At 41.7% G+C, this 20,192-nt stretch overlaps 1 protein-coding gene across 1 annotated transcript; it reads right to left on the reverse strand.

Moving 5' to 3' along the window:
* Nucleotides 1–2,660: 2,660 nt before the first annotated feature.
* cunh2orf76 (chromosome unknown C2orf76 homolog) lies at nt 2,661–10,842 on the reverse strand. Its single transcript, XM_040034176.1, has 5 exons — nt 10,656–10,842; nt 8,532–8,582; nt 5,502–5,539; nt 5,023–5,104; nt 2,661–3,530 (listed from the first exon to the last, which is right to left on the reverse strand). Exons 1-5 carry the CDS (start codon nt 10,783–10,785, stop codon nt 3,454–3,456), a joined length of 378 nt encoding a protein of 125 aa, XP_039890110.1. The 5' UTR covers nt 10,786–10,842; the 3' UTR covers nt 2,661–3,453.
* Between the last annotated feature and the right edge of the window lie 9,350 nt (nt 10,843–20,192).

A 20,192-nucleotide genomic window follows, 5' to 3' on the forward strand; every position in this document is an offset into this window, starting at 1 on the left:
AACAGTACCACACCGGAAGCTCTTGAGACCACCCACTGTGGCCATGGAAGTGATTGGATGGGTGAGTGGATACGTTTGGTAATACAGTGTATCCACCAGCATGTTTGTACACTCGTGTCTTCAACCCAGCTGCAATGTCCGCGGCGCAACATACCAAAAAACAAGAGATGCACGTCTGACCGATGCACATAGCACCCGCGACACAAGCAATGTGTGGTCATCATAAAAATGGCCCAAGGAAGCAGACACAGGCTTCTCCTGAGTGGTGGTTTCAAATTCAGCAGGTTCAGACTGATTGGTTTAAATCCAGTCTTTAAGTCTGATGTCATTAGCCGTGTCCGGTCCCAAACTCTGCTGCAGGTCCATAAGTCAAGCGAACACTGCAACATCACTGAGAGTTGAAAAACGGTCTAAATTCTTTCATCTGTAATAAAATGATCAGCGTTGCTGCTCTACCAGGTGTAACAATTAAGTTTAACATCCAGGCAACCATGAAAACAGGATTTATGACATTTAACAGAGTTAGAAGTTAGCAGGGAGTTAGCTCGCTAGCTTCCATCTAAATACAATATAGCATGTCCTGACTGAGGGATTTCTGAAACAAATTAAGACGTACAGCTCTGCTATCACTTCTGACATAAATTAAGACAGAAAACTAAAAAGCAGTGACGTTTGTAGGATTACTGAAGTCGGGCTAGCTGATATGTAACGATGTGCTACGTGGTGGCTAGCTACACAGCTACATTAGCATAACATAAACACAGTGAAGCTGGAGGATGAACGCTAATTTTTTACTACTCGATAAAAGTTAACATGAGGGTTCCCGATGGTTAGGGACAAATGCAATCGCATGGCAGGATGCTGTAAACGGACCAAACTCCAGTTGGGAGAACAACAGAGATAATCCATCCACAATACGCGGTTAGTTATTAATGTACTGCTGCATGGGCTGGGCTGTAGTTACATCTAAGGTTTTGAAAACTGAACTTTAAAATGATTAGGGTAATAAAAACCTTGAGAGGCAGACAGTGATCACTGACTGTTTTTAGGGGCTTGTTGAGATTAAATAGAACAAGATACAAAGCACTAAAACATGTTAAAAACACAACAGCCTTATTAAATGCAGAGTCGTTTGGACCCGGAAGCAGGATTCATCACGTCATCACTTGTGTACTGGATACACACACGCGCAACCCACCTGTGAGAGAACGTGTGTGTTTGTCTGTGTCCATGTTTGTAAACATTGTTATAAATATGAACATGCACCTGTGTGTGTGTTTGTGTCAGAGGGGTGTTTACAAACACTCACAATCAGAAACATCCTGCTTAGAGTTTATAGAGTCACACTGAGCTGACTTCAGATCTGTGTCATTTATTTCAGCACGTCTTTTTTCAGTTTTTGGTACTGTTGCATTTTACACTCACGCTCGACATTTTGGTGATCTTATGCAAGTTCATTCAACAAGTTTAAATTTGAATATTTCAAATATTTTAGCATGTTTTGTGCTAGAGAAAAAATTAAAACTTTTTCCCAAGACCTTGGATTATTAAAATATTACTAGATTGTTTTTTATATTGTTTTATATCTTGTATGGTTTTCAAACAATGACAGTTTAAGTTTTGAAGAATTTGATTTTTCATGAATCACCCCGTCCACTGCATGACATCGCCTGCTGTTGAGGTTGACAAGCTAAAAAAAATGACTTTTCCACGCTCAAAGTTTCTGCCCTGCGAGTTTAATTTGAACTCACTTAGTCAGACTGCTTAATTGACATAGAAACACAGAGTCATACACTCTCACAACACTGTGTCACTGCCATGTGTGTCTGTATCTATACTTGTAAATGGTTTTAGGTGGGGATGTGCACGTGTGTGTGTGTGTGTGTGTGTATGAGGGGCAGGGGGTTTTACAAAGTGCCACCAATCAGAGGCATGTTTTTGGTTTTATTTAGCACATTTTCAGTTTTTGGGACTCCTACTTCAAATAAAATACATTAACTCTGCTTTGACTATAACGTGATGAGTTAAGAGTGTAATAAACCTCAGATAATCATTATGTGAAGGCAAACGTTAGAACAGAGTCTCAGACTTAAATGAGCTGTGGCCATTGCTGGCACTGTCATCTCATTGGAGGGCCGCAGTTTTTTTGTGCTACTTGAACACTAAACAAACAAGAAAACAACCACAAATGTTTCTGGAAACGTGGTGTTTTTGTTTTTTTAAAATTAAAAATATTGTATAAAAAGACAACACTGCAAACGTGAAGGCAGTTTCCCCCCTCACTCTTTACTAACCGAAGCCTTTCATTGAAGCAAATAAACACATTGGTCCTCTCTGCCTGTCCACACATGCGGCAGCACTTCTATCATTTTGCTCGTATTTAACAAAATAAAACTGCAGACATAAGTGTCCACATGAGTGTTTGCCTGTCACTGAACTAACATATTCGGTCATTTGAAGAATTTGTTTTAACTTTGCACTCAACAAACAAATCCTCCCTAACAAAAAGTCACTTCAAGGGCCAAATTGCATTACATTCCATCACATCAATACACGGGCTGCAAGTAGGGGTGACGTGGGCTGCATGTGGGCCCCAGGCCACGAGTTTGAGACCCTTGTATTAGAACAATTAAGGAACTTCCCAAGAACATTATAGAGAATTCTGAGTCTGACAGGCTTTATTCCATCCATTGTTGCTTCAAACGTTTTTTTCCCCCCCAACAACAAAAATGGGAGGAGCTTCTCAGTGAAAGTGTGTCTGTGGGTGTAGACCTTTGTGTCGTTTTCAGAGTCATAGAAGGGTACAGGGTCTCTGGTACAGACAGTCATACTGTACGAGTCCTTTAAAATGTGAAACAAACTCCAAAGCTCTACGAGGTTCACTCAGTTTATACGGATGACGAGCTTCAAGAGAATCCTAAAGTTTCATGTAACTTCTTCTTTTTCACATTTATTGAAACGAATGTTCCCCTGAGAACAGTCAAAGCATCTTTCTCTCCATCTGTGTTTCAAAGAGGTCTACATCGTGTTCTTGAACCGCACAACATTTTATTAGCAAAAGTATCCACTCACAATTACATTGGCAACAAAGTATGAAAAAATATAAACACTTCTGAAAACACATCTCTGAATTACACTGAGAACACAAACATTTTACTCATGATCACAGGGAGCAGAGCGAATGCTGGAGATGTAACATTGTTCCTTAAAACCTTTAAAACTTTCAGCATATCTACAACATCACCAACAACAGAAAGATGTTCATAAAAGTCATATTCACATAAAATAAAAAATAAAAAAATTATATTAAATAAAAAGGCCTGTTAGTCTGCTGGATAATAAGCTTTGACTTTAAAGGAGAAAAAAAAATCCCACAAATGAAAACAGTCCAGTAGCAACATGACAAAACTTGTTCCAGGCAGACCTGTGTATATGAACTGTCCTCTGACGCAGTCACCAGGCAGTTTGGGGGTTTGCTTTATAGAGACTGTAGTCTGCTTTCCTGAAGAAGGCCACTTCTGTCTCATGAGCTAAAGAGGACAAACATGTCAAAGTTAAAACACACCTCAGATTTTTAAACAGGTATGTTCAGAAAGTCTTCCATTTTTATGAAGTTTGAAATGGATTACAGTCAATCACAGCTCTCCTTCATATAAGTCAGAAGACAGTTATTTTATTTATTTATTTTATTCATTTATTTTTTTAATGGACAGTTGAGGTGGGATCTGAGATGTGTCTTGACTGAACTGTTACTACATTCATAAACTGCCCGTCCCACAGCTGGTCGTGTATGTTCGAGAGAAGAACAACAAAATGTTTAAAGATTTGCCTGCTGAGTGTAACATACCCAAACTGGATTAAAGCATAAATCTACTGACAGATTAAAAAACAAGTCTAAACAATGCATCGCAGTCAAAATGATGAAGATAGGTAAGCAGAAACCTGAGAGTCACTGTCCAGTTCCTATAGAGATGGAAGAACCTCACTGAAGGACAGCTTTTGCCATTCAATTCTATTTATATCTTTATATTTATTTATTGAAATCACAACAACAGTTTCCTCTGCGTGCTTTGTTTATTATAAGGTAAAGACGTTACAATGATACACAGACAACTGAGCAAACCCCAAAAATCAGATGGCCTCCAATCAGATATTTCAGTCTGACATGTTTTATTCATTTACAAAGGAAACTAAAATCCACTCAGTTTTGGTTGTTATGAAGAACTATGTTTAGACTGCTCTGGAAACAGTAAACTGAACAACGATGAAATCACTGAATGTACTGCGCATCACGGGCCTTTCTCGCTACATGATATTCAAACCACATGTTATTATTGTATCACTACTTCTATTTGAAATTCTATTTGAACAGGGTGAATTTTGGGGCATTGTGCAAATAGACTGAAAGGTTTGGGTTTAGAAACAATCAACTCGAGCAAAAGGCAACAGTGAATATAATCACAGGCACACATGTAAAAAGAGATGTTTTGAGTCGCCCCTTATTTCTTTGTATTTTCTAGGAAAATGGGAAATAAGAACAGGGCAAAAACAGCTTGTACAATTCTAACGTCACTGGGGTCAACACAGCTCACAGCTGACTGTTAGCTGGGATGTTACTCAAAGTTACATTGGTCGGCTGGTGATGGTGGCTGTGCTGATGCGAATCAGGCTCATTTTGACAAATTAGATTTATGATTGAAAATAATCTCTCCGTCTCTCAGACAGACATTGTTACTGATTTTGTTGCCTGTTATAATCAGGCTCTGGCTGCTGTGCTGAGGACAACACAAGTTTAGCTTTCGTGTCACTGTGTTCTTTGCTAGCTTCATGTTAGCATGTTTGCTTTGGACAGGCTTGTAAAGCGTTGATGTGTCAGCAGCATAACGCATGAATTGAAAACAGTAAGTTGTTACATTACCACATTCATGAAAAAAATGTAAAGTGAATACAGTAATGTGTTACTTTGGACCAAATTATAACCAACACTGCTCTACAGCAAACACTCAGCAATGCAAATCTTACCAACACCAGCAGCTCTGAGGGTTTGGCCTTCATGTAGAACCAGAGTTTCATCATCATCTAAACTCATCACTAACTCGTTTGTCTGAAAACAAAGGAAAAAAGATAAAAATCGCAAGTTTGAAATGCAAACTATTTCTGAAATAAGATTATATAATAACTGAAATAATATTTCTGGAATGTACGGCTAAAATTACTGAGTTGATTCTGAGATCAATCCCAAATTCTGAAAGTGGATTAAAGGGAATTAAATGATTTAGTTGTTGAAATACCAGCTGATTCAAGGTAAGTGAACAGATTTTGATTTCCTTTATTTTCTCTCACAGGGATCATGCCATTACAAAAGAGGGAAGTTATATTAAAGTGGAAGACAAAATAGTCAGGCCCCTTTGAAAATGTCATTTTTTAAAGTACTCCTTAAGGGCAGACCACAACACTCGTGTGTCCTACAAGCGGACACTCTACAGCCTTCACACAGGTACCTTTGCTCCATGAGCCTGATGGATAATCTTCATCGTGTCTGTAAGGGGAAAAGGATGGAGTCAGATTCAGAGCACAAATTTCACACCCACAAAGTTTACATAGACCTTTGGTCAAAACTTTACAGATATCATGAAGGTTCATTTCAGTTGTTAATGGTTTTTCTTCCCCCACTGTGGAATGACTGTACAGCAGACATCTTTAATGACCAACAAACAAGAACTGGGTGCAAAAGTGTGAATTTATTTTTACATTGTCTCTAATCCACACAAGGTCGATACACAACAGTGCTGTCACTCGACTTGCAGTGACCATCAAAACGATGAAAAAAAATATTGCTGTAAACGGTTTATTTTGCGACACCACGAAACAAACGACAGCGTGAAATGAAACATAGACGTTTTTATATCGTCATCCGATATATGTCGTTGTATCGAACAGTCCTAGTATAAACCTCTGACCACAACTGTATATAATGATCCCATGTGCATTTTCTTTTATATCCAAATGTTCATAAGGTGATTACATTTATTTATACAAATACAATTTGATTCTGACTTTAAGAGCTTTGTTAGCGGGCCCTTAAGAGCATCGCCTCACTCTATGTACATTTCTTTAAAAGTCCGGTTCAGCATGTATTTTTTGTCTGTTTGGTTTTTGCCCTTCATCATCGTCCCTCTTCCCCGCTGTTTTTCTTTCCCCAGTCAAGTCTGTCCTGTGTGTAGCAAGTGAAAATAAAATAAAATAAAATAAACAATAAAAGGTGAATCAAATAGACCAATAGGCTGGGGCGGTCCATTTAGTAAAGTAAATCCGTTGGGCATCTTTCTTTGCCTTTAGACAATAATTCTGATGGCAAAAGAGCCAAACAGGACAGGCTGGGGAAAAAAAGAAAAAAAAAAGGTCCCGTTCAGCCCTGAGATCCAGCAGGAACAAGAAGCACTCGGTGTGTGCAGCTTTTACACTGGGCAATCTTTACCTTTTGTATATATTCGTTTTATTGTCTTAATCGATCAGATAAGCACTTTATTAACAAGGGAAAAGTCGTTAGAGAGCAAAAAGGATTGCACAACACAATTTTATAATGCAATAAATTAGCTTTAGTCATGTTTCCTGTCCTTCACAACTCTTGTGAGAGCTGTGTTCACTAGTGATGTGCAACTCCACTGATTTCCTTTCTGATCTGATACCAAGTAGAATTCAGGGCAGTATCGACGATACTGATACGATACCCTGTACAAAAACTTAATTTTTCATTGTATTATGTAACTGTAATAATAATATAATAATATTGCTTCATAATGATTACAGGACATCAGACTACTTGTTCTTATTGCTTAATGATGCAGAATTATCATATGGAAATAAAAAACTGAAGTTGTGCTATTTGAACACGTTGCCTGCCTGCAGCACTGAAGGACTCCGTCAGAGACGTCTGTCTCGCCCTAGCAGCACCTGTCCCTGTCCTCCTCTGCAGTTCACCTCAACATACGCTCGTCATATTCTGTGCTATGATTTACTCTGAGGTGTTTGACGAGGTCAGTGCTGTTGCCACAACATCTCACTTTCTTGCCACATGTATCGCAAACCGTGTCGTGGCCGTTTGTGGAGGTAAAATACGTCCACACGACTCTGTTTACACTCAGCCAGTGTTGTGAGTGCGCACGCCAGCGACTGCAACACATTTATACAGCCGTGTTTCGCACATGACTATGAAAGGCGGAAGAGGAAGTAGTTCCTTTGAATGTAGACAATCTGAATGTTATAGTTTCTTTCCTCTGTGTTCCTGTTAATGATAAACTACAAATTTACCCCAAAGTACTAAAATATCGATATTTTAATATGAGAATCGATTCTAGAACATAAATTATTGGTATCGGAAGAATCGATATTTCAATATCGATCTGCACATCACCAGTGTTCACACTCCAAGTCGAACTCTCTCCCATGAAGTTCTGGACTCCACCAGGCTGCCATCTGTCATATTATTTATGGACAGAAAATCCAGGTGCAGCCAGTAGGCTAGCAGCTGAGTGGGAAACGAGTCTGAGGGCATGGTTCTCAGTCGGAAGGACCCACGCTGGATTTGGAGCAAATTTAAGTATCGGACTGTCTTGCTTGCAAGTAAGAGAAAAGTGAATCACTAGAGTAACGGATTGGTGCAGCGCCTGCTGTGGCTACACCCACCTATGGTCACGGGCTGTGTGGAAATAACCTTCCCCCAAAGGGTGGCTGGTGTCTTAGAAATTTGGTGAGTAGCTCAGTCACTGGGGAGAGGGTCAGAATAGAGCCGCTACTCCTCTACACTGAAAACAGCCAGCTGAGGTGGTGTGAGACACCTAGAAGAGGAGTTCGTGATCTAACTTTGCCCCATGTTTCACTATGGGAATCGCCTTGGTATAACCAACTACGGAAGCTCCAATGACACCACGTTTGAGCCGTGCTCAGGGCTCCGCCCCCTTATTCTAACACCACCGACCAGCCTCTCCTAACTCGGGATGGCAACATCCTGGGCTTTGCTCAGAGGTGTATCAGTCCAGTTCGTGCGGTTTTATAGGCTGGATGTTGCACAGTCATCCCTGGGTCAGTCAGTCCTGGAATCTAGCGCCTCAGGTCCAACCTGAGATCCTGGAGTAGTGCTTTGGGCACAATCCGGTAGTGGGCCATATCTCCCGTAGTGAAACAGAGCAAAGTTAGAAAAAGAACGATGGGTCACTTCATGGATCTCTGATAACAGAGTGAGATATTTCACCAACACTTCCGTCCTTGTTTGGGTGCGGAAAGAAAGAGTGATTACATTTCTGTTCTGGTGTTCGTGTGTTTATTTAAATCATTTTGTATCAGGGTGAAAAGACACAACCTGTTTTTCCTCATGTAAACACATCACTACTGATGTTTAGCTATAACTCCAGGTAACTATGTGAGTTCTATGTAACAACAACAATCTAAACATGACATGTGGGTAGGATGAGAACATTGCTCTAATGACAGCTGTAAAAATTATGAAGACAAATAAAGTAATGCATACATACCATAACCATATTTCCTGAAAGGAGGTGGAAATCCTGGCCTTGTTGCAATATCTGAAAGAAAATGTTGGATTCAATCAAGATTTTATCTTCTTATTCATGTGTGAAAACACACAAGGTCGAGAATCCTAAAAGACTCGTCTAATAAAGACTCCCCATCTGTCCCACTGGGGTTTCTCACAGCTGTTTTTGTGTCTATGTGGGACACACACAGGGTGGAGCAACAGTTTGACAACCCTCAGAGTGGCAGGGACTAAACACAATCACAGACTTTAGAGGGGAAAGCGCAGACCACGGCCTCTGTGTGAGGATCTAAACGTATTCTACGCTCGATTCGACACAGCGAACACCACGAGACCGACCGCCTCTCCCTCCTGCTCTCCCCAGCCTTCACCCGCCTCAGACGCAGTGCCAGGTCCACCACAAAGACCGTTACAACCTGGCCTGAAAATGCTCTCTCCAAACTACAGGCCTGCTTCACACAGACAGACTGGGACAGATTTGAACACCAGGAGCTAGAAACAGTCACAGGATCAGTACTGGACTACATCAAGTTCTGTATCAGAAATGTGACTGTGGACAAAAGCATTCAGGTTTTCCCAAACCAAAAACCAGCCAGGTCCGCTCACTTCTCAAAGTCTGTGACGCCATCTTCAGGTCAGGTGACAGAGCTCTATACACGGCTGCTCAAGCCGATCTGAAAAGGGGAACTAAAAAAGCCAAAACAGACCACAAAGGAGCACAGAGTCCCACCTGTCCAGCACCAACACACAGGAGGTGTGGGAGGGCATACGAGACATCATAAACTACAGAGGCTGTGAAAACAGAAAGCCTGAGTGTGCCGCTGGCAGACGAGATAAATCACTTCTTTGCCCACTTAGAAACATCTCAACAGCAGCACTCATCTGCTCCAGCCCTGCTCCCATCCTCATCCTCACCTGGTTCCTGCACTGCTCCACTCACCCTAACTGAGGATATTCCTAGCAGTGAACCCCAGGAAGGCTGTTGGTCCAGACAGAGTACCTGGCAAGATGCTGAGAGCATGTACCCACCAGCTCACCCTCCTCTTCAGTCTCTCACTGGATCAGGCAGCCACCCCATCCTGTCTAAAATCAGCCACAATCATCCCAGTGCCAAAGAAGTCTCCCATCACCAGCCTGAACCATGACCGCCCTGTGGCCCTCACGCCGTACTCATGAAATGCTTCGAGATACTAATGCTTCAGCACATCAAGGACCACCTTTATGTTCTAGACCAAAGACCCACAGACTCAAGAACAGTTTCTTTCCAAGAGCCTGAACTCACACATGCACTGAAGACAGTTTCACCCCAAATCCAAGGACTCCCCCCACACACAGACTGCAAACTACGATCACGACTGTGCAATATTTAATTTATGCGTAATAACCCACACTGTAAATACATAACACCATTTATTTTTGCCCTATATCTGTATATTTTATATTTTTCTTTTCCCACACGTTTGCACTGCAGCTCTGAATCTCACTGTACATGTGTATAGTGACAATAAAAGGCATTCTATTCTACTCTACTCTGTTCTATTCTAAACATGACATCACTGGTTTTGTTTGTTGCAGTCAACAGACTCACATTAGTTTATGTTAGTTAACCACAGAGTACCGAGAACTCAGCAAAATAAGAACACAAACTAAAACCAGTCTAAGGGCGTTGCTTCTGTGCTGCCTCTGACTGTAGCAACCACTCTTAGGTTAATAATGATAAACTGCCCACTTTCACTCAGTCTACTACGCAGTAGGCGATTCTTCGTTTTTCGGCCCTGAAACAGGAAAATGTGCCTGTTAGCTGTGATGTTGGGGTCTGTGCCGCCTGTCACGCTCTGTACTGCCGCAAGAGGGCGCCAAACATGTGTTTAAAACATTAAGGACTTGTTTCTTATATCCACCTACACAGAGAGCAGGGCTCATTGTTGTAAAATAACCTTTATATATGAAGTGTTTCATATCCAGTTAAAACCAAAGAACTCTAAGTTTTGAAGCTCTCCCGTCCAGCTGCAGTGAATCCTGGGATTTCTGCCTGCGCAGTGTTTTTAAAGGTTTGTTTCGGTGAACAGATGCTGACAACGGGGTACACACGCACGGCTCTCACCGTCTTTGACGAGCTGCATGAAGTCCTGTACGGTCTGCTCCAAGCGGACGCCGTGAAACACAACCGGCTTGAAGTTCCTGTGTTCGAAGGACCTCACCAGGCGGACGGTGACCACAGCTTCAGCAGTCATGCTGCTCTGAACCCGAACACTCGTCTGGTAACGCGTAGCTGTCCTTCTTCCCCTAAGTTTTATTGGCGATTGGCAAACAATAAAATGGTGCATTACCGCCACCAACTGGTGTGGAGTGTGTACTGCAACGTCGCTCACAAATCCTCCAAAACAATTTACCCTGTTTTAAAGCCTGATAACTTTCACTTCTTGGGTCCTTTTGCAGTAACTCAATAAGATCCAGTTTCATTTGTAGGTTTCTGAAGTTTTGGATCAGTTGCCTTCTCTCTACCTCCCCTGTATTGGCCATTCATCCACACACTGGTGATGGCAGCTACATGTAGCCACAGCCACCCTGGGGCGCACTGACAGAGGTGAGGCTGCCGGACACTGGCGCCACCGGGCCCTCTGACCACCACCAGTAGGCAACAGGTGAAGTGTCTCGCCCAAGGACACAACGACCGAGACTGTCGGAGCCGGGGCTCGAACCGGCAACCTTCCAATTACAAGACAAACTGCCTACTCTTGAGCCACGATCACCCACATGTTCTGTTTCCTCTTCTCCACAGTAGTCACGTTTACCTGTATTATGTTCACCTGCCATGAATAAAGTCGTGTTCAAACCAGTCTGCCCAAAACTTTTCTTCATTTTTCGCCTTATGATACTCTTTATCTTTGTCTGACAGAAGTTAATAGCCAGGTCAACTAACACATTTTTGTGGCTTCCTTTGCAGCTCTGTCTGTCATTTCATGTGCTCTGACTCCAAAATAAGCTGGAATCCATAAAAAGCCAACTTTTAAGTCCCATCATGTTTATTCTGTAACGCGTTTGCTGAACCTCTGTTGCTGTCCTTTTTCTTCTTGTTAAGTTTTAATGGCAGATAGCAAACATACCACAAACTGGTATGGACTGTGGACGGATATGAAGGTTAAAACAAACAAACAAAACCCTCAAATCCTGTCAAACACTATAGTCCATCTTTAAAAATGTGTACTTCTTGAGTTGAAATAAATCAATAAGGTCTAATTTCATGTTACTGAAGTTTTGCCGTTGTCTTTTCAGCCTCTGACAGTGCAAGCCATTCTTACTGACTTACGGTGTTTCAGATTAACTAGTGACGGTCAAACAGATGTGTGGTAGATTTGCTTTTCAAATGAAACAGTATTATGTCATTATTTTTGGCCTTCGTGCTTGAGAAATACCAAATTATGTACACAAAGTTCTGGAAATTACCACAACATTGTTCATGATTTAATTTTTTTCCCAATAACATCAAGAAATATTCCACATTAACATCATGTTGCAATGTCACATCCTGTTACAGTAGTCTGCCTCTGTCTTTTCTCTGGAAATAAACACTTGGGGCTAAAATAGCTAATTGATCAACACAGCTGGAGAGAGCTGGAGGTTATATACAGTCTGTGTAAATGATATGTTAACTTTGTTAATTTGACAAACATTTGTGGGTGACGCAGTAGCTGGACGAGTCTGCGACAAACATCTCAAACAGCAGGACGTTACATCCTGTGGTGTCTGTATGCGAGGCAGCTATGATGGTCATGGAGTATTTTACTTGAATAAACACAGATTCTAATGAATAGAAAACGGCCAGCTTGCTGAAGAAATTCTATTGGGGACAACAGTACAGTACTCTGTGGACCAAGAGGGGACTGCCAGCACAATCTGTCTGCTCAAACACTCAGGTATACCCCAGAAACATCTGGATATTCATTTAAAATATTTATACATACATCCTCATTGTTGTGACTATTTTCAGTTACCTTTCCCAGCTATGCCGTGCCTGTGGCGAGAGAAGCTCTGCTGTAGACACTGATGAGTGGGTAAAATAACCAAATCAATACCTAAGACTGAAGCACCTTGAATGGCTCACCTCAGCATCACTGGGTGAAACTTCACTTTGATGCACCAACAGAAAACATGTGGTTGAGATAACCTGCATGCCTTTGCACTTTAAAGACACTGCAGAAGGTGATTACAGATGTTACGCATGTTAAACAATTTATCACTGTTATCTTTGGGGAACTGACCATTGTTCCTTCAGTGGGCTGGTTTCAGTCATTATGCAAATGTACTGTTTCTAAGTTTGGGGAAACCTGCAGTCAGCTGAGACTGAAGGCGTTGTCTTTGCTTAAAGACTGGTTTTAGTCTTGACAATCCGCTGTGCTGGCATCTATGAGCAGGATGTTTGTGGGTCGATTTGAATGCAGCAGGTGTAAATGCAGCCCCTCAGACAGAGCCAGGTGCAGATGTGTGTCCCATGTTAGTCTGGTTGTAGGCCCTGGCCCTTTGCCACAGGTGGCAGTAGCAGACTGCTGCAGCTGCTGTGTCATATGTTAATAGATTGAGCTACAAAATAAAGATCATATGCAAGTTTTGTAAATTAAATTATGAAAATTCTTAAGTTAGAATTCAACTCACCTCAAAACTCAAAAGCACACCTGAATTTTCTTAAATCCACTCACTCTCACAAGCTCTTCTCACTCACACTGGCTCTGTTGTTGTAATCACTGTCTAACTGCTGTAAATGCACTGTAACTGCCATCTGCTCACACATGTTTGTTAAATTAATCAAGCTTATGTAGACTGTATCTAACTACCAGCTCTCTCCCGCTGTGTACATGTATTATCTATTTTGGCAGGTGACTACAGTTACACAGATGTAATCTACTCAGTACCCCATCATTTCAGATGATTTTCAAATTAAATTCATTCCAGACAAAGACAGAGGCAGACTTTGCTAATAGGATGTAATGTTACAGCACTAGTCAAATATTAATGTGTAGCATTTGTTGTTTGTTTAATCCCCACACAAAGTTATCTTCCTTTAGTCAGATTATGGGACTGACCTCAGCCTTTCACGAGGTCTGTCTAAAGAGGACGCACATATATTTAACAGCAGCTTCCTGAGAAGTGAGAACAGAAGCACACAATCATACATCCAGTTGTAGCAAGCTTGTAGTAGATAGATGTGTTACTCTAACACCAGTCCAGATTGTACTCTAGCTATGACTGCTGGGACAAATTCTAGCCCCCAGCCCACCAGCCCACCCCATGTGACATTAAATTGAACACACTGAAGAAAACGGATGATAACCTGATGTCTGTTTGTTTTTAATTGCTGTGTTCTTGAATTTTGTGGCATTAATATAGAGTTTGCAAAACTTTCTTACAGATACAGATTCTTACCATCCTACCTGGGCTTTGATCAGTGGTTGTTGATCAGTGATCATGATAATTTGCATATTAATGATCAAGGAACTGACCATTGTTCATTCAGCGGTGCAGGTTTCAGTCATTGTGCAAATGTCCTGTTTATAAGGTTGGGGAAACCTGCAGTCAGCTGAGACTGAAGAAGTCACCTGCTTCTCCCACTGAAAACGTCCAGATGAACAGAATCTACTTTTGGGAATTTGCTTACCTGGATGATTGAGCATGCATCAAGACACTTACCTGAGATTATTCCTGTATTTATCAGAAGGCCATGACAACCGTACTTTGTACACGAAGGATGCAAATCATTTTATTGAGAAGTTAAAGAATCCATTTTCTTACCTGCCCACAAACAGGGAAACGCTGGAGTGTATCACAGCTGATACAGGGACAGAGGCGGGGGGCTTCCTGGACAGGTTGCCTGTCTGTTGCAGGGTGTTAAGGAATCCGTTCATATTTATTTGAAAAATGAATGATTTTCTATAAATTTGTGATGCATTTTTGTTGCTGATTCCTTGGTGGCATGGTGGAGTTTATGGAAATCCTGTTTGTTTGTTTTTTACTTCTCTTTTCAGTTCGCCAGGGCAGCTCTGTGCAGTAACTGTCCACATGGGTCAGTGGAACAAGAAGCTCTCTGCTGATGGGCTCCGACCAGCAAGGTCCAGGCAGACCTTTTTCATCTCCCTGCTGGAGTCTTTTGTTTGTCTGTGACTGGAGAGGCAGATTTTTGTTGAGGGTTTTTGCAGCGCCCTGTGCTTGGCAAACAGCTTTAGTCTTGCAGAGGTCATCTAAAAACCCTCCCACCCTCTCCTTTATGTGGTAGATCTTATTAAATGAAACAGTAATATCTTAATGACTGCTTGTTATACCGCGGGTTCATCTCCCTGATGGAGATGGCGTTACGTCAGTTAACAACTCTACAGTTTGGTGATGGGACCACATGGTCAGCATTTTCAAAGTTTATTTCTTGCTTATTGTTCATTCATACAAAGACATGTGATGTATAGGATCTATATATATCTAGTAGTATAGTTTAGTATAATTGTGTGACCTTGGTGTTGACTTTAATTGCAGATGAAGCAAAGCAGCTTGAGGGGTTTGTGACACACTCCAGCGTTTCCCTGTTTGTAAGCAGGTAAGAACATGGATTCTCTAACTTCTAAATAAAATGATTTACTTCCATCATGTACAAAGTATGGTAGATTGCAGAATCTGGACTAGTTCATTAACTCTGTTTTTTTTAGTGTATAAGTAATAAGGCTCAAATTAGCAGCATGTTTCCATGTCACATTAATCCACATTAGAATACTTACTCACCCTGACCCAACAGCAGTGGGTCAGTGGACCACAGTGTCAGAGCCCTGTTCACCTTGATAAAGACATTTGCCCATTGGGCCCTGTTTTACAATGCAGATTCATGTGAGAACACAGCTGGCTGCAGGTCCTGTTCCAGTTCAGTGCACTATTTTGCAGAAGTGTTTTGTGGGAAAATAAACCAGAAAAAAGAAAAAAAAATCTGTTTAATCTCAAATATTTCAATTCAAATGACAAAGAATGTGCCGCACACTGTAGCTAGAAGCTCCGCTAAGACCTTATTATGATATATTAGTGATTATTTGTAGAATCTGGCTTTGTTTTGTGTTAATACAGCACCGTCACACCTGTGCTGTATTAACAGCCGGTGCTGCTGTGTTGGAGCGGTAGTTAACAAGAAGGTGTGTTGATGTACCTGATATTTCTGTGTGTGTAAGTATAAGCATTTTTTTTAGTATACTACTGTTTTTCAAATAAACTTTTTAATACTTTAAACTTGGGGCAGGAGCTCGTCCCTGACCCGGAGTGGGCACTCCACCCTTTTCCGGCTGAGGACCACGGCCTCAGATTCAGAGGTGCTGATTTGGCTGCGAGCCGTTCCACTGTGAGCTGGAGGCCATCACCTGATGAAGCCAACGGAACCACATCAGCTGCGAAAAGCAGAGATGAGATTCTGAGACCACCCAAGTGAAAGCCTTCTGCCACTTGGCTCCGCATAGAAACTTTCAGTTCTATTTAAAACAATCTTTTCAAGGACCTTGGACAACATGCTCCATAAGGCTATAGGTCAATAATTATCCTTGCTGTTTATTTTTCCCACCTTGTGGGAATAATGGCTGCTAACATGACAGCAACAATTGATTCCAGCAGAATCCAATGAACTATGAACCAGGACAAAGTTTCCTACTAGCACATTTCAAATGTTCAGCAGATATCTTATCCGTCCCACATGCCTTACTGTCTTTTAATGTTCTAATTGCATCATACATTTCTCTTGATGACACTACAACATCTTCCTTATTATCAGTTTCATCCATGCAAAAATTGAACTTTTGACACAGTTAAATAGATCACAGTAATGTCTCGTCAGAGCCACTTACACCACCAGTCTTAGCTGGTAAAGATGTTTTATTCTTTTGATTTCTTTCCAGAAATCATTTACTGAATTGACCTCCAATATCTTTGTGAGGGAGTCTGCCCTCACTGCATCTTCATTCCTTTTAATAAAACGTGAAGCAAACCTAAACTTAACATTTGTGTGTTTCTTATGATCAAATAGAGGGCCGAAACGCTGCCGCCCTGACTCCACCCAAGCCTCCTCAGCATACAACTTCCAGCCTGGTTTAGCTTTATACATCTTTATGCATCATTTGGTAGCTCACTCTTACTCAGCAGAAGGTCAGACTGATCAAATATACCAGAAGATCCTCCTCAGTCTGGTTAGACCAAAGGTGTGCGACTGGGTGGACTTTGTAACCACCCATGATCTCAGTGTAAACCTGGTCCAGTGTTTTTCCATTCTGTGTTCCCATGTGGATGTTTTTGTGGAACTTTGGTAACACAGACTTCATGTTTGTGTCGTTAAAGTCCTCCACAATGGTGAAAATATCCCTCTAGGTTGTTTGTTCTTCCGTCAGGCTCAGTTTGCTCTGACCCTGCTCTGTTATCGTTTTTCTTTTTTCCTCCATCTGTTGCCAGAAAGTAAAGTTTTGTTTCAATTTTCTTCCTGCCTCACGAGTCCCGCATTGGACTCAAATCCTGCCAACCACACAACTGTCACAAGCTTCTTGCAAAACAAACAAACAAACAAAATATATATATATATATATATATATATATATATATATATATATATATATATATATATATATATATATATATAAATAAAATGTAAACTGGTATCCTTTAATGCTGAGAACATTTCATTTATATAAAGTTATACTTAACAATGTTATATAAACTTAAAAGGTTGTAGCTACACAACACATTCTCGTCACAGAGGTTCAGGATACACATTTGAACATGTTGGCCAAAGGGAAACAATCATAAATCAGAGAATCCTCCATTACTTGCTAATGCTATCAGTTTCTACACAAAGCACAGATGGTAATTGATCTCAGAGTAGTTAAAGCAGACCCAGCTTAATAGCATGCTGGTTTCCCATCAGTTTCTTATCAGGAATAAAGGTTTATCCACAATATGGATGCAGAAACAACCAGAAAAACAGCTGCTGGCCTCTCAGCTGGCCCACTCTTTGTTAAGGGCACGAGGACATGCCTGTCAAAGCAGGGCTGAGAAGTGCTTATTCTTGGAGAAGTATTTAACTCTAGTCTTCACACAAACAGTGACAGGAGTAACCTGGAGAGAGAAGCTTATACTACAGTATAAAGAGAGGCTATTCATAACTGTAAATGCAAAACTACTCTAATAAAGTCAAATAATAAAAACACGGAACTGGAAATGAGCAGAAAAAGTATCTGTTGATAACAAAAACATTTTTATATTATCTGTAAATATTATACATAAATCTTATAAATGTAATAAAAATATAGCATAAGTACATTTTCCTTTTTTGTTCTTTTGTTTACTGTGTGCAAATAACACAAGGTAACACAGACAGTCCAGTAACAAAATGCACAAGGTTATCAGGTCACTTAGCTAAAACAGGCAGGAACCACAGTGACAAAATACCAGGTACTGCTCAGTGAAGCCATATTATACCTTTGCTTTCCCCACACACTCACCTAATAACAAACAATATGCATTCATTTAGCTTCTTAACATCCAGCTGAAAGTGAATCTCTGCTTCTCTTCTCTTGCTTTTTTCATTAAGGATGCTCATCACCAACACGGGATGATTTTATTTGGGCTCTTTAGCTTCCTGTTTGTGTCAGTGCACTTATTTACTTATATTTACTTATTACTATTATTACTATGTTTGTGCATTTGACTTTGTTGTGCAGCAGCAACACTTGATTTTGTGTGCGTGTCTGTCATCAGCAGTACAGGGGAGCTCCTGAGAATAAACATGGGTGCTTTGTTAGTTGCTAGCTTAGCCTGCTGAGACAAGGGGATATGAGGAGAGATTAAATCCCAGATCTGTGGAGATAAGGATTAGCTGATCCTGACAACAGAAGGCAAGTCGTGCCTCTGTAACAGATAAGACAAATAGGAAATAGGCACTAGCTAACTTTTAAATGGCTCCAGCTGTCATGTTCACTGGAGAGAGTGGACTCGAGAGGAGGTCTCAGGAAAATCACAGTTCACTTATTTACAATACCACAGTAATGCAACAGTGCTATATTCAATGTGAAAGGGGGAAAAGGGGCTCTAGGGATCCCAGAAAAGGCATCCAAACATTCGTTACTCTTCATCTGACTCTGCTTTTATACAACTCATGCAGACTCACCAAAGAGGGGCTCCAGGAAGGTCTGTACAGAAGGAAACACGCAGTCAGTATCTTTGAGGCAAAACTGGAGCATAAACAGAAGCAAAAGGAGTCAGGGCTTCACCAGCTACGAAGTTCAACAATTCAGCAGTGAACAGCAGCCAGCCACTACCTCAAACATGACTGCTGATGAGAAAACTGAAGACAGATGTGTAGAGCCAAGATCAGGAACCCGGAATAAGTCATGTCCAGGAGCAAAGACAACAACTAACAATCACAGGTAGGAAAGAGGATAGAAACTGAAGCAGTGAAATTGAAAGAATCAAAACCTGGTGAGGACTGAGGGACCATGACACCTTCCTCCTAGCGTTATTCCCGCTCTGCAGGGTCCGCTTTTCTGCAACGTGCCGCCATTCAGCACAATCAAGGTCGTCGTTCAAGTTGGTGCGATCCTCTTCACGTCGTCTTTGATTCGGTCTATCCATCGCCTTATTGGTCTGCCCCTTGGTTGCCGGCCTTGGGGGTGGAGTCGCAGTGCTGTTCTTGCCACCAAGTTTTTGTCACTTCTGACCACGTGCCCATACCATCGCAGTTGCGCTCCTTGCATCTTCTCCGTGATCGATGCGATGCCCAGCCGCTTTCGGAAGTCGGTGTTCGTGACATGGTCCCATAGTTTCAGGCCCAGGCACCATCGCAGCATCCGCATTTCCATTGTGTGAAGGGCCTGTTCGTGCTTTGCGGTGGACGGCCAACACGCTGATCCATAAAGGGCCACAGGGCGCACTATGCTTTTGTAGATCTTTGACTTGAGGTGGTCAGGTATTCGTCGGTCGCACAGGACACCAGTGACTTGGCACCACTTCATCCAGGCCGCATTAATCCTGGCTCGTACGTCTGGCAGGATGTTGCCGTCATTGCTGATCATCGATCTGAGGTACCTGAAGTGAGATACTTTTGCCAGGTCTTACCCATCGATGCTGATGGTGCCGTTGGTTTGGGGGTCGGCTTCTAAGTACTCAGTCTTCTTGGTGTTCAACCTCAGCCCGTACTCACTCTGGCGTGTCTTCCATTGCTGCGTTTGGCATTGCAGCTCCATTCGGGATTCATGTGCGAGGAAGACATCATCGGCATAGAGGAGTGTCCAAGGGCGGGGTGCTTGGAGGTCAGCAGTCACGGTGTCCATGCAGAGGATGAAGAGAAGCGGGGACAGCGCGGAGCCTTGGTGCACGCCCACGGTGATGCTGAAAGGTGGCGATGTTCCCACTGGGCTTCTGACTGTGCTGGTCACCTTTTTGTACACTTTTTGTACTCAAAAAGCATCTCTAGACCCAGCAGTCTTAGCTAATTATAGGCCAATCTCCAACCTTCCTTTCATATCAAACATCCTTGAAAGAGTAGTTGTCAAACAGCTAACAGATCATCTGCAGAGGAATGGTTTATTTGAAGAGTTTCAGTCAGGTTTCAGAGCTCATCACAGCACAGAAACAACTTTAG

The sequence above is a fragment of the Simochromis diagramma genome, unplaced genomic scaffold, assembly GCF_900408965.1.
Source record: "Simochromis diagramma unplaced genomic scaffold, fSimDia1.1 OVJJ01000176.1, whole genome shotgun sequence".
Lineage (NCBI taxonomy): Eukaryota > Metazoa > Chordata > Actinopteri > Cichliformes > Cichlidae > Simochromis > Simochromis diagramma.